Raw genomic sequence first — 15535 nt, 5'->3', positions numbered from 1 at the left:
ACATTTGACCCATGTGGCTACAAGCACATTTCTATCTTGAACTAAAATGGACCATACAACCTTTGATCTTTGACCTGTCCCTGACCCTTACCTGAACATTCCCTGACCCCCTCCTCCTGTAGTTTTGGTAGGACCTCCTCCTCCTCCTCCTCCTTACCTGACCATGCTGCCGCCCAGTCCTGTAGTTCTGGTAGGAACTCCTCCTCCTCCTCCTCCTCCTCCTCCTCCTCCTCCTCCTTACCTGACCATGCTGCCGCCTCGTCCTGTAGTTCTGGTAGGAACTCCTCCTCCTCCTCCTCACCCTCCTCCCCCTCCTCCTCCTCACCCTCCTCCTCCTTACCTGACCATGCTGCCGCCTCGTCCTGTAGTTCTGGTAGGAACTCCTCCTCCTCCTCCTCACCCTCCTCCCCCTCTCCTCCTTACCTGACCATGCTGCCGCCTCGTCCTGTAGTTCTGGTAGGAACTCCTCCTCCTCCTCCTCACCCTCCTCCCCCTCCTCCTCCTCACCCTCCTCCTCCTTACCTGACCATGCTGCCGCCTCGTCCTGTAGTTCTGGTATGAACTTCTCCTCCTCCTCCTCACCCTCCTCCCCCTCCTCCTCCTTACCTGACCATGCTGCCGCTCCGTCCTGTAGTTCTGGTAAATTCCACGGGTCGTCTTCCCCCTCACACCCCGTCTCTACCAGGGCCACAGTGGAATGGGCCGGCGCCATGGAAAAAGCCTTCTCTTCTGTCTCTGAGTTCTCTGAGAGAGAAAAGCAAACACACACATCTTTCTGATTGTGTCCTCTCAGTCAAATATGTTTACATCGGTGTTGTCCTCTCAGTCAGACATGTTTACATCAGTATTGTCCTCTCAGTCAGACATGTTTACATCAGTGTTGTCCTCTCAGTCAGACATGTTTACATCAGTATTGTCCTCTCAGTCAGACATGTTTACATCAGTATTGTCCTCTCAGTCAGACATGTTTTCATCAGTGTTGTCCTCTCAGTCAGACATGTTTACATCAGTATTGTCCTCTCAGTCAGATATGTTTACATCAGTATTGTCCTCTCAGTCAGATATGTTTACATCAGTATTGTCCTCTCAGTCAGATATGTTTACATCAGTATTGTCCTCTCAGTCAGACATGTTTACATCAGTGTTGTCCTCTCAGTCAGACATGTTTACATCAGTATTGTCCTCTCAGTCAGATATGTTAACATCAGTATTGTCCTCTCAGTCAGATATGTTTACATCAGTATTGTCCTCTCAGTCAGACATGTTTTCATCAGTGTTGTCCTCTCAGTCAGATATGTTTACATCAGTATTGTCCTCTCAGTCAGACATGTTTACAACATTTTACCAGGATTCGGCACCTCTACTGTCATGAACCATACTTTTTATTGTTTGAAATGTAAACATTGGAATGAAAGCGATCCGAGTTCATTTCAGTTACCTCATCTGTAATTCTACTGTCCCCTTTACAAAACACATAGCCCGTGCCTGATGTTCTAAGAGTTGATTGGAGTTGGGCCAGCCCGGGTTTAGATTCACTTCTATAATCTCTCTCTCTCTCTCTCTCTCTCTCTCTCTCTCTCTCTCTCTCTCTCTCTCTCTCTCTCCTCCCTCTCTCTCTCTCTCTCTCTCTCTCTCTCTCTCTCTCTCTGTCTCTCTCTGTCTCTCTCCTCTCTCCCTCTCTCTCTCTCTCTCTCCCTCTCTCTCTCTCTCTCTCTCTCTCTCTCTTTCCTCTCTCCTCTCTCTCTCCCTCTCTCTCTCTCTCTCTCTCTCTCTCTCTCTCTCTCCCTCCTCCCTCTCTCTCTCTCTCTCTCTCTCTTTCTCTGTCTCTCTCTCTCTCTCTCTCTCTCTCCCTCCTCCCTCTCTTTCTCTCAAATTCAAATTCAAATTCAAGCTGCTTTATTGGCATGAAAAACATTGTGTCAATATTGCCAAAGCAACAATGTATACAATATACATTGTAACAAAATTATAAATGATAGCAAATAATAATATAAAATGGTAGTAAATAATAATACAAAATTAAATACAAAAATAATAACAATATAATGGTAACAGTCTACAGTAAACATTAATAATTATAGTAATAACAATAATAGTAATAATAAGTAAGTTACTGTTTACTATGCAGATGTTATTATTCAGTGTCCCTCAGGCTATGGCAGGAAAATACATATTTGGCTGCAAGAGGAGCCATTGCTCCTTCGCCCATGAGTATTCTTAGTTTTTCCTCTGGGTTCAATTTGTAAAAATGTGGAATATATGTAGTCATTTCTGTGAATAATGAATCTCTTTGTGAGGAATATTTATCACAGTAAAGGAGAAAGTGCATCTCTGTCTCTACCTCCCCTGTCATGCAGTGACCACATCTCTCTCTCTCTCTCTCTCTCTCTCTCTCTCTCTCTCTCTCTCTCTCTCTCTCTCTCTCTCTCTCTCTCTCTCTCTCTCTCTCTCTCTGTCTCTCTCTCTCTTCCTCTCTCTCTCCCTCCATCTCTCTCCCTCCCTCCATCTCTCTCTCTCTCTCATCTGTCTCTCTCTCTCCTCATATTGTCTCCTCCACAACACATCTAGACCTAATCTAGACCTAAACTAGACCTAAACTATTGATGGATTCAAGAAGAGGTCGTTTTTAATGATCTCACATTCTCAGTTTGTCAGTGGCAAAGTAGCCTGTCCTGTCAATCATTTTGTGCGGTATTAAAAACGACAATGCTAAAGTCTCCAGTCATCTAAAATAGAATTGCATAGAAATCTAGAATTCAATTGCATAGAAATCTAGAATTCAATTGCATAGAAATCTAGAATTCAATTGCATAGAAATCTAGAATTCAATTGCATAGAAATCTAGAATTCAATTGCATAGAAATCTAGAATTCAATTGCATAGAAATCTAGAATTGATCTAGAATTGTCACGTTCTGACCATAGTTCTTTTGTGTTTTCCTTGTTTTAGTGTTGGTCAGGACGTGAGCTGGGTGGGCATTCTATGTTCTGTGTCTAGTTTGTCCGTTTCTATATATGGCCTGATATGGTTCTCAATCAGAGGCTGGTGTTAGTCATTGTCTCTGATTGGGAACCATATTTAGGTAGCTTGTTTTGTGTTGGGGGTTTGTGGGTGGTTGTTTCCTGTCTTTGTGTTCTCTGCACCAGATAGGACTGTTTTGGGTTTTTATCCACGTCTGTTATTTTTGTATTTGTGTAGTTGTTCACGTTATCGTTCTTTTATTAAACATGATGAACTCTAACCACGCTGCATTTTGGTCCTCCTCTCCTTCGACGGAAGACAACCGTTACAAGAATCTGGATTAGATTCTGCAAGCGCCTACTCTACTGCTCTCAATTGCAAAGAAATCTAGAATTCAATTGCATAGAAATCTAGAATTCAATTGCATAGAAATCTAGAATTCAATTGCAAAGAAATCTAGAATTCAATTGCATAGAAATCTAGAATTCAATTGCATAGAAATCTAGAATTCAATTGCATAGAAATCTAGAATTCAATTGCATAGAAATCTAGAATTCAATTGCATAGAAATCTAGAATCTAGAATGAATTCTGCAAGCGCCTTTACTCTACTGCTCTAGTCTAGACCGCTACGCACATGGGATGATATGCAATTGCTTTACTATAAAGGTGATTCGGTAGATTCAGATCTCCCCAAATCTCCTACCTCTTTCAGTTTATGTCTCAGCACCTCCCGATTTACAAATGAAGCACTGGTTTACACACACGCACACACAATAATGATTCATAACGTACCACTGAGTTGATCATCTTTGTGCTTCTCTGTGGATCCTGTGGATTTCTGGTCCTCTAGTTCAGGTCGAGAAGCCATAATCTGGGGAGGAAAGACATCACAAAGTTCTCTCTCTCTCTCCTTTCTCTCTCCGTCTATCTCTCTTTCTGTCTCTCTCTTCCTTATTCTCTCTCTTTTCTCTCTCCGTCTATCTCTCTTTCTGTCTCTCTCTTTACTATCTCTCCTTTCTCTCTCCGTCTATCTCTCTGTCTCTCTCTTTACTATCTCTCCTTTCTCTCTCCGTCTATCTCTCTTTCTGTCTCTCTCTTTACTCTCTCTCCTTTCTCTCTCCGTCTATCTCTCTGTCTCTCTCTTCCTCAATATTTGTAATACAACTAGACAACATATCAACTAAAACTTCTCAATATAAGTAATATAACTACAGCGTATTAAATAAAACACCATAGAAATATACAAATGTATCATTTTAACATAAAATAACATATAACAGCAACATATCAACTGTCTTCCACCACAACTCTACCTAGTTGATCACTTTGATGCTCACCGCTAGCAAACCAGCCTCAGTATGAGCTATAAATCAGCCCAAGTACTCTTCACTTTCCAATCAAACCTATTGATGAAGCTGTGGAATCCCGTTAAGGGAGTGTCTGTCTGTCTGTCCGTCCGTCCTCTCGCCGCACCTCTCAATTAATCAGGACATCTGATGGGATCTACTCGATTTTCAATAGCTACCAGATCAACACCAGCTGCCAAAACACACACACACACACACACACACACACACACACACACACACACACACACACACACACACACACACACACACACACACACACACACACACACACACACACACACACATACACACACACACACATGCAAAGAATGTCTCTCCCCTATACCCTTGATACTTGATGACATGATTATGGTTAGTCTGTTACCGTAGTATTGTTGTTGTCATAGTGAGTATTATCTGTTATAGTAGTATTGTTGTTGTCATAGTGATTATTATCTGTTATAGTAGTATTGTTGTTGTCATAGTGATTATTAACTGTTACAGTAGTATTGTTGTTGTCATAGTGATTATTAACTGTTATAGTAGTATTGTTGTTGTCATAATGATTATTATCTGTTATAGTAGTATTGTTGTTGTCATAGTGATTATTAACTGTTACAGTAGTATTGTTGTTGTCATAGTGATTATTATCTGTTATAGTAGTATTGTTGTTGTCATAGTGATTATTAACTGTTACAGTAGTATTGTTGTTGTCATAGTGATTATTAACTGTTACAGTAGTATTGTTGTTGTCATAGTGAGTATTAACTGTTATAGTAGTATTGTTGTTGTCATAATGATTATTATCTGTTATAGTAGTATTGTTGTTGTCATAGTGATTATTATCTGTTATAGTAGTATTGTTGTTGTCATAATGATTATTATCTGTTATAGTAGTATTGTTGTTGTCATAGTGATTATTAACTGTTATAGTAGTATTGTTGTTGTCATAGTGATTATTATCTGTTATAGTGGTATTGTTGTTGTCATAGTGATTATTAACTGTTACAGTAGTATTGTTGTTGTCATAGTGATTATTAACTGTTACAGTAGTATTGTTGTTGTCATAGTGAGTATTAACTGTTATAGTAGTATTGTTGTTGTCATAGTGATTATTATCTGTTATAGTAGTATTGTTATTGTCATAGTGATTATTATCTGTTATAGTAGTATTGTTGTTGTCATAGTGATTAATAACTGTTACAGTAGTGTTGTTGTTGTCATAGTGATTGTTAACTGTTGCAGTAGTATTGCTGTTGTCATAGTGATTATTAACTGTTATAATAGTATTGTTGTTGTCATAGTGATTATTAACTGTTACAGTAGTATTGCTGTTGTCATAGTGATTATTAACTGTTATAAAAGTATTGTTGTTGTCATAGTGATTATTAATGGAGGGTCATAGTAGTAGAAGGTCCCTGGTACAGCCTGGACATGTTATCTTAAAGGAGGCTAAAATGATGATACTAGTACATCTTATCTATTAACACACACATCTTATCTATTAACACACACATCTTATCTATTAACACACATACAGCTACACACACACACACACACACATACACCTGCACATACACACAGTGTCTATTTTACACATCAAACTCATCAAAACAGAGATCAAAGGTTTGTTATTCTTAGAATGAGTTGAATACTGATGATAAGAAACTGTGTCTCTAATCAGCGTTGTACAGCTTCCTGGTCTGCCTCGAGGAATGACTGCTGTCATTTACTGGAAAGACTCACCGCTCTCACTAAACTCAAATATCAGGGTGTTGATTTGAGTCACATGGTTTGACTCACCACTCTCACTAAACTCAAATATTAGGGTGTTGATTTGAGTCACATGGTTTGACTCACCACTCTCACTAAACTCAAATATCAGGGTGTTGATTTGAGTCACATGGTTTGACTCGCTACTCTCACTAAACTCAAATATCAGGGTGTTGATTTGAGTCACATGGTTTGACTCGCCACTCTCACTAAACTCAAATATCAGGGTGTTGATTTGAGTCACATGGTTTGACTCACCGCTCTCACTAAACTAAAATATCAGGGTGTTTATTTGAGTCACATGGGTTGACTCACCACTCTCACTAAACTCAAATATCAGGGTGTTGATTTGAGTCACATGGTTTGACTCGCTACTCTCACTAAACTCAAATATCAGGGTGTTGATTTGAGTCACATGGTTTGACTCGCCACTCTCACTAAACTCAAATATCAGGGTGTTGATTTGAGTCACATGGTTTGACTCGCCACTCTCACTAAACTCAAATATCAGGGTGTTGATTTGAGTCACATGGTTTGACTCACCGCTCTCACTAAACTCAAATATCAGGGTGTTGATTTGAGTCACATGGTTTGACTCACCGCTCTCACTAAACTCAAATATCAGGGTGTTGATTTGAGTCACATGGTTTGACTCACCGCTCTCACTAAACTAAAATATCAGGGTGTTGATTTGAGTCTCATGGTTTAACTCACCGCTCTCACTAAACTCAAATATCAGGGTGTTGATTTGAGTCACATGGTTTGACTCACCGCTCTCACTAAACTCAAATATTAGGGTGTTGATTTGAGTCACATGGTTTGACTCACCGCTCTCACTAAACTCAAATATCAGGGTGTTGATTTGAGTCACATGGTTTAACTCACCGCTCTCACTAAACTCAAATATTAGGGTGTTGATTTGAGTCACATGGTTTGACTCACCGCTCTCACTAAACTCAAATATCAGGGTGTTGATTTGAGTCACATGGTTTGACTCACCGCTCTCACTAAACTCAAATATCAGGGTGTTGATTTGAGTCACATGGTTTGACTCACCGCTCTCACTAAACTCAAATATCAGGGTGTTGATTTGAGTCACATGGTTTGACTCACCGCTCTCACTAAACTCAAATATCAGGGTGTTGATTTGAGTCACATGGTTTGACTCATCGCTCTCACTAAACTCAAATATCAGGGTGTTGATTTGAGTCACATGGTTTGACTCGCCACTCTCACTAACTCAAATATCAGGGTGTTGATTTGAGTCGCATGGTTTGACTCATCGCTCTCACTAACTCAAATATCAGGGTGTGGATTTGAGTCACATTGTAAGGTTCTGCTTTTCTTTTCTTAGTCAATCTTGTGTTATTTTTCTTTGTGGTCTGGAACGTAGCCCTGTTTCTTTGTGGTCTGGAACGTAGCCCTGTTTCTTTGTGTTCTGGAACGTAGCCCTGTTTCTTTGTGTTCTGGAACGTAGCCCTGTTTCTTTGTGTTCTGGAACGTAGCCCTGTTTCTTTGTGTTCTGGAACGTAGCTCTGTTTCTTTGTGTTCTGGAACGTAGCCCTGTTTCTTTGTGTTCTTGAACGTAGCCCTGTTTCTTTGTGTTCTGGAACGTAGTCCTGTTTCTTTGTGTTCTGGAACGTAGTCCTGTTTCTTTGTGTTCTGGAACGTAGCAATGTTTCTTTGTGTTCTGGAACGTAGCCCTGTTTCTTTGTGTTCTGGAACGTAGCCCTGTTTCTTTGTGTTCTGGAACGTAGTCCTGTTTCTTTGTGTTCTGGAACGGAGCCCTGTTTCTTTGTGTTCTGGAACGTAGTCCTGTTTCTTTGTGGTCTGGAACGTAGCCCTGTTTCTTTGTGTTCTGGAACGTAGCCCTGTTTCTTTGTGTTCTGGAACGTAGCCCTGTTTCTTTGTGTTCTGGAACGTAGCCCTGTTTCTTTGTGTTCTGGAACGTAGCCCTGTTTCTTTGTGTTCTGGAACGTAGCCCTGTTTCTTTGTGTTCTGGAACGTTGCCCTGTTTCTTTGTCCATGCCTGGAAAATATGACGTTTCGACCTGGGAAATGTCAGGGATTTCTGATGCAATGCAGCAAATACATTGAGCACAACTTCACCACCACGGACAAGGTTATATGCACTTCGCAGGTCGAGTTTAGTATAGATGTTGGCACGGCCCACTTGTTCAAGGGTCGCTGGATCAGAGGAAGAGGGAAGCGGTTCTTGACCATGACGTCATTCAGGGAACAATAATCCATACATGGATGGGGACCACCGTCCTTTTTTTTCCGACGAAGAAGATCGTATCCTTGTTCCTTTGTTCTGGAAAGTAGCTTTGTTCCTTTGTTCTGGAATGTAGCTTTGTTCCTTTGTTCTGGAATGTAGCTTTGTTCCTTTGTTCTGGAATGTAGCCTTGCTCCTTTGTTCTGGAATGTAGCTTTGTTCCTTTGTTCTGGAATGTAGCCTTGTTCCTTTGTTCTGGAATGTAGCTTTGTTCCTTTGTTCTGGAATGTAGCTTTGTTCCTTTGCTCTGGAACGTAGCCTTTGTTCCTTTGTTCTGGATCGTAGCTTTGTTCCGTTGTTCTGGAACGTAGCCTTTGTTCCTTTGTTCTGGAATGTAGCTTTGTTCCTTTGCTCTGGAACGTAGCCTTTGTTCCTTTGTTCTGGAATGTAGCTTTGTTCCTTTGTTCTGGATCGTAGCTTTGTTCCGGATCGTAGCTTTGTTCCGTTGTTCTGGAACGTAGCCTTGTTCCTTTGTTCTGGAACGTAGCCTTTGTTCCGTTGTTCTGGAATGTAGCCTTTGTTCCGTTGTTCTGGAAGGTAGCCTTTGTTCCGTTGTCCTGGAACGTAGCCTTTGTTCCGTTGTTCTGGAACGTAGCCTTTGTTCCGTTGTTCTGGAACGTAGCCTTTGTTCCGTTGTTCTGGAAGGTAGCCTTTGTTCCGTTGTTCTGGAACGTAGCTTTGTTCCTTTGTTCTGGAACGTAGCCTTTGTTCCGTTGTTCTGGAACGTAGCCTTTGTTCCGTTGTTCTGGAACGTAGCCTTGTTCCTTTGTTCTGGAACGTAGCCTTGTTCCATTGTTCTGGAACGTAGCCTTGTTCCGTTGTTCTGGAACGTAGCCTTGTTCCGTTGTTCTGGAACGTAGCCTTGTTCCGTTGTTCTGGAACGTAGCCTTGTTCCGTTGTTCTGGAACGTAGCCGTTGTTCTGGAACGCAGCCTTTGTTCCGTTGTTCTGGAACGCAGCCTTTGTTCCGTTGTTCTGGAACGTAGCCCTGTCTTTCATTGTTGTTCATTGATTTCACCTGTGTCCGTTTCTCATCAGCTCCCTATTTAGTTCAGTTCTTTCTCTTTGTATGGTTGTGAGGTATTTTTTGGTTTTTTGACTGCCTACCTGTGTTTAACCATTGCCTGCCTGCGACCACGATTCCTGCCTTCTGCGAAGGCTTAATAAACATCTGCCGTGCTCCGCGCGTGAATCTACACATTTTTGCTTCCCTCCCTGAGTATTCATTACACACACGGTTTGACACACTACTCTCTCTAACTCAAATATCAGGGTGTTGATTTTGACCAACACCCCTTTTCTCCATTGTTCTAATACAAATTACTTTACTGACAAAATACAATACAAAACACACGACCCTCTTTCTGATTGGAGGGAAGAAACACATGGTGTCTCTGTGATTGGTTGGAATTGAAAGTTAACGTACACTATTTTTTTTTTACACACATCCTCTACCACAATTCAGATTGTTCAGATTCTGCAAGGAACACACTTTTTTCTTCCGGAAAATGACCCTTTCTAGTTTGCCACATAATAATATGAATCAAAACAAATTACATAACACAAGGCACAAAGGGTATGACGTTACAAAAAAACAGGAGTTACTGTAAATCCTAACCAAAAACGAGGAGTTACCGTAAATCCTAACCAAAAAACAGGAGTTACTGTAAATCCTAACCAAAAACGAGGAGTTACCGTAAATCCTAACCAAAAAACAGGAGTTACCTTAAATCCTAACCAAAAAACAGGAGTTACCGTAAATCCTAACCAAAAAACAGGAGTTACCGTAAATCCTAACCAAAAACGAGGAGTTACCGTAAATCCTAACCAAAAAACAGGAGTTACTGTAAATCCTAACCAAAAACGAGGAGTTACCGTAAATCCTAACCAAAAAACAGGAGTTACCTTAAATCCTAACCAAAAAACAGGAGTTACCGTAAATCCTAACCAAAAAACAGGAGTTACCGTAAATCCTAACCAAAAACGAGGAGTTACCGTAAATCCTAACCAAAAAACAGGAGTTACCGTAAATCCTAACCAAAAACCAGGTGTTACCGTAAATCCTAACCAAAAAAACAGGAGTTACGTAACTCCTAACTAAATGATCTTCACAAAGCAATACTCCATAACCCTCTACCTCTGTCACACAGGACACCCATCCACACAGAGTAACTCTATATAATATACTGTAGATGACTGAGTGTCCATGTTGTCAGAACTCACCTGAAGCAGAGGCACGTGTCTGTGGCCTCAGCAGCTAGTGGTGACAGGTTGATACCTCAGAGACAAACCTGCTTCAGGTAGATAGCAGTCAGTCAGTCTGTCTCCCCTTCTCTCTGACTGTCCGAAGGAATTATCTCGGCGTTGGTGATGTCGGCAAGCGTACGTGCGGCGTCCTCAGATATCCAGGTGAGACGGCTGTCGTTACCTGATTACCCGGGTCTTATCTGTTTCCGTGGCGATGAGATCGCTGTGCATGAGGTGCAAAGTGTGATGAAATCTCTCCTCCTGCCCTCTGACTCCAGACTGCCTCAGCTGGTACAGTAGAGAACACATCTACAGCACCCTGTCTAACCCGCCTCAGCTGGTACAGTAGAGAACACATCTACAGCACCCTGTCTAACCTGCCTCAGCTGGTACAGTAGAGAACACATCTACAGCACCCTGTCTAACCTGCCTCGGCTGGTACAGTAGAGTACAGCACCCTGTCTAACCTGCCTCAGCTGGTACAGTAGAGAACACATCTACAGCACCCTGTCTAACCTGCCTCGGCTGGTACAGTAGAGAACACATCTACAGCACCCTGTCTAACCCGCCTCAGCTGGTACAGTAGAGTACAGCACCCTGTCTAACCTGCCTCAGCTGGTACAGTAGAGAACACATCTACAGCACCCTGTCTACGCTGCTTCAGCTGGTACAGTAGAGAACACATCTACAGCACCCTGTCTAACCTGCTTCAGCTGGTACAGTAGAGAACACATCTACAGCACCCTGTCTAACCTGCTTCAGCTGGTACAGTAGAGAACACATCTACAGCACCCTGTCTAACCTGCCTCGGCTGGTACAGTAGAGAACACATCTACAGCACCCTGTCTAACCTGCCTCGGCTGGTACAGTAGAGAACACATCTACAGCACCCTGTCTAACCTGCCTCAGCTGTACAGTAGAGTACAGCACCCTGTCTAACCCGCCTCAGCTGGTACAGTAGAGAACACATCTACAGCACCCTGTCTAACCTGCTTCAGCTGGTACAGTAGAGAACACATCTACAGCACCCTGTCTAACCTGCCTCGGCTGGTACAGTAGAGAACACATCTACAGCACCCTGTCTAACCTGCCTCGGCTGGTACAGTAGAGAACACATCTACAGCACCCTGTCTAACCTGCCTCAGCTGTACAGTAGAGTACAGCACCCTGTCTAACCCGCCTCAGCTGGTACAGTAGAGTACAGCACCCTGTCTAACCTGCCTCAGCTGGTACAGTAGAGAACACATCACAGCACCCTGTCTAACCTGCCTCGGCTGGTACAGTAGAGAACACATCTACAGCACCCTGTCTAACCTGCCTCGGCTGGTACAGTAGAGAACACATCTACAGCACCCTGTCTACGCTGCTTCAGCTGGTACAGTAGAGAACACATCTACAGCACCCTGTCTAACCTGCTTCAGCTGGTACAGTAGAGAACACATCTACAGCACCCTGTCTAACCTGCTTCAGCTGGTACAGTAGAGAACACATCTACAGCACCCTGTCTAACCTGCCTCGGCTGGTACAGTAGAGAACACATCTACAGCACCCTGTCTAACCTGCCTCGGCTGGTACAGTAGAGAACACATCTACAGCACCCTGTCTAACCTGCCTCAGCTGTACAGTAGAGTACAGCACCCTGTCTAACCCGCCTCAGCTGGTACAGTAGAGAACACATCTACAGCACCCTGTCTAACCTGCTTCAGCTGGTACAGTAGAGAACACATCTACAGCACCCTGTCTAACCTGCCTCGGCTGGTACAGTAGAGAACACATCTACAGCACCCTGTCTAACCTGCCTCGGCTGGTACAGTAGAGAACACATCTACAGCACCCTGTCTAACCTGCCTCAGCTGTACAGTAGAGTACAGCACCCTGTCTAACCCGCCTCAGCTGGTACAGTAGAGTACAGCACCCTGTCTAACCTGCCTCAGCTGGTACAGTAGAGAACACATCACAGCACCCTGTCTAAGCTGCCTCAGCTGTACAGTAGAGTACACATCTACAGCACCAGGTGTAATCAGGTGTAGTCTCCGGCTGTTCTCTGTTGCAGGTAGACTGGATATGGAATCTACACCTGACTGTTCTGCTAAAGAGATGATCTTCCGACCTGTTGTTTCAGGTGAATCGAAACCACACCTGTGCTCAGTTTTATCTGTGCAGGCCTCTCTGTTACCTGGGTAGACCTCTCTGTTACCTGGGTAGACCTCTCTGTTACCTGGGTAGGTCTCTCTGTTACCTGGGTAGGTCTCTCTGTTACCTGGGTAGACCTCTCTGGTACCTGGGTAGACCTTTCTGGTACCTGGGTAGACCTCTCTGTTACCTGGGTAGGTCTCTTTGTTACCTGGGTAGACCTCTCTGTTACCTGGGTAGATCTCTCTGTTACCTGGGTAGACCTCTCTGTTACCTGGGTAGACCTCTCTGTTACCTGGGTAGATCTCTCTGTTACCTGGGTAGATCTCTCTGGTACCTGGGTAGACCTCTCTGTTACCTGGGTAGATCTCTCTGTTACCTGGGTAGATCTCTCTGTTACCTGGGTAGGTCTCTCTGTTACCTGGGTAGGCCTCTCTGTTACCTGGGTAGGCCTCTCTGTTACATGGGTAGATCTCTCTGTTACCTGGGTAGGTCTCACTGTTACCTGGGTAGGTCTCCCTGTTACCTGGGTAGAACTCCTCTCTGTTACCTGGGTATCCTCTCTGTTACCTGGGTAGACCACCTCTCTGTTACCTGGGTAGACCTCCTCTCTGTTACCTGGGTATCCTCTCTGTTACCTGGGTAGGCCTCTTAGTTATCTGGGTAGATCTCTCTGTTACCTGGGTAGACCTCTCTGGTACCTGGGTAGACCTCTCTGTTACCTGGGTAGATCTCTCTGTTACCTGGGTAGACCTCTCTGTTACCTGGGTAGACCTCTCTGTTGCCTGGGTAGACCTCTCTGTTACCTGGGTAGATCTCTCTGTTACCTGGGTAGATCTCTCTGTTACCTGGGTAGGTCTCTCTGTTACCTGGGTAGGTCTCTCTGTTACCTGGGTAGATCTCTCTGTTACCTGGGTAGACCTCTCTGTTACCTGGGTAGGTTTCTCTGTTACCTGGGTATCCTCTCTGTTACCTGGGTAGGTCTCTCTGTTACCTGGGTAGGTCTCTCTGTTACCTGGGTAGGTCTCTCTGTTACCTGGGTAGACCTCCTCTCTGGTACCTGGGTAGACCTCTCTGTTACCTGGGTAGACCTCTCTGTTACCTGGGTAGACCTCCTCTCTGTTACCTGGGTAGGTCTCTCTGTTACCTGGGTAGGTCTCTCTGTTACCTGGGTAGACCTCCTCTCTGGTACCTGGGTAGACCTCTCTGTTACCTGGGTAGATCTCTCTGATACCTGGGTAGGTCTCTCTGTTACCTGGGTAGGTCTCTCTGTTACCTGGGTAGACCTCCTCTCTGGTACCTGGGTAGACCTCTCTGTTACCTGGGTAGACCTCTCTGTTACCTGGGTAGGCCTCTCTGTTACCTGGGTATCCTCTCTGTTACCTGGGTAGGTCTCTCTGTTACCTGGGTAGGTCTCTCTGTTGCCTGGGTAGGTCTCTCTGTTAGCTGGTTAGGTCTCTCTGTTACCTGGGTAGGTCTCTCTGTTGCCTGGGTAGGTCTCTCTGTTAGCTGGTTAGGTCTCTCTGTTACCTGGGTAGGTCTCTCTGTTGCCTGGGTAGGTCTCTCTGTTAGCTGGGTAGGTCTCTCTGTTACCTGGGTAGGTTTCTCTGTTACCTGGGTATCCTCTCTGTTACCTGGGTAGATCTCTCTGTTACCTGGGTAGGTCTCTCTGTTACCTGGGTAGACCTCTCTGTTATCTGGGTAGACCTATCTGTTACCTGGGTAGATCTCTCTGTTACCTGGGTAGGTCTCTCTGTTACCTGGGTAGGTCTCTCTGTTACCTGGGTATCATCTCTGTTACCTGGGTAGGTCTCTCTGTTACCTGGGTAGGTCTCTCTGTTACCTGGGTAGGTCTCTCTGTTACCTGGGTAGGTCTCTCTGTTACCTGGGTAGGTCTCTCTGTTACCTGGGTATCATCTCTGTTACCTGGGTAGGTCTCTCTGTTACCTGGGTATCATCTCTGTTACCTGGGTAGGTCTCTCTGTTGCCTGGGTAGGTCTCTCTGTTACCTGGGTAGGTCTCTCTGTTACCTGGGTATCATCTCTGTTACCTGGGTAGGTCTCTCTGTTACCTGGGTATCCTCTCTGTTGCCTGGGTAGGTCTCTCTGTTAGCTGGGTAGGTCTCTCTGTTACCTGGGTATCCTCTCTGTTACCTGGGTAGATCTCTCTGTTACCTGGGTAGACCTCCTCTCTGTTGTGCGGTGCTGTGTATCAGGTGTTATATAATCAGAGAGGAGTGGTAGGAATGTATTCTCTCTCTCTCTCTCTCTCTCTCTCTCTCTCTCTCTCTCTCTCTCTCTCTCACCCACACACACACTCACACACACACACACACACACACACACACACACACACACACACACACACACACACACACACACACACACACACACACACACACACACACACACACACACACACACACACACACACACACACACATAGGGGAGTTCTGGAAGGCCAAGGTTCATCCTATACACTGATAGACAGAACATAAGACAGGTGTGTGTGTGTGTGTGTGTGTGGGGGGGGGGGGGGGTGTGTGTGTGTGTGTGTGTGTGTGTGTGTTCCCTAGTCAACTCAGCGGAGTCAGATATCAGGCGTGTGCCAGAGGGTCAAGCTTTGTCATTATGGCACCCTATGCCCTTTATAGTGCACTACTTCTGACCAGGACCCAGTGCACTATGTAGGGTGTAGGGTTCATCCACTCAGTCATGTCTACTATGTAGGGTGTAGGGTTCATCCACTCAGTCATGTCTACTATGTAGGGTGTAGGGTTCATCCACTCAGTCATGT

General features: G+C 44.2%; 1 protein-coding gene across 1 annotated transcript in view; it reads right to left on the bottom strand.

The window, feature by feature from the left end:
• The window catches only part of LOC118936842 (sodium-dependent phosphate transport protein 2B-like), a 31482-nt gene extending 20557 nt beyond the window's left edge, over positions 1-10925 (bottom strand). The window contains exons 1-3 of the mRNA XM_090209899.1: positions 10583-10925; positions 3756-3834; positions 607-744 (exon numbers count right to left, since the gene is read on the bottom strand). Of these exons, the coding sequence (XP_090066025.1) occupies positions 607-744; positions 3756-3831 (214 nt within the window). The 5' untranslated portion in view covers positions 3832-3834; positions 10583-10925. The remainder of the gene's footprint in view (positions 1-606; positions 745-3755; positions 3835-10582) is intronic.
• Between the last annotated feature and the right edge of the window lie 4610 nt (positions 10926-15535).

Source organism: Oncorhynchus mykiss, chromosome 19 (genome assembly GCF_057628025.1).
Source record: "Oncorhynchus mykiss isolate SJ-2025 chromosome 19, ASM5762802v1, whole genome shotgun sequence".
Lineage (NCBI taxonomy): Eukaryota > Metazoa > Chordata > Actinopteri > Salmoniformes > Salmonidae > Oncorhynchus > Oncorhynchus mykiss.
Note: the sequence above shows the minus strand (reverse complement) of the source record. Positions and strands in the feature narration are given on the sequence as shown.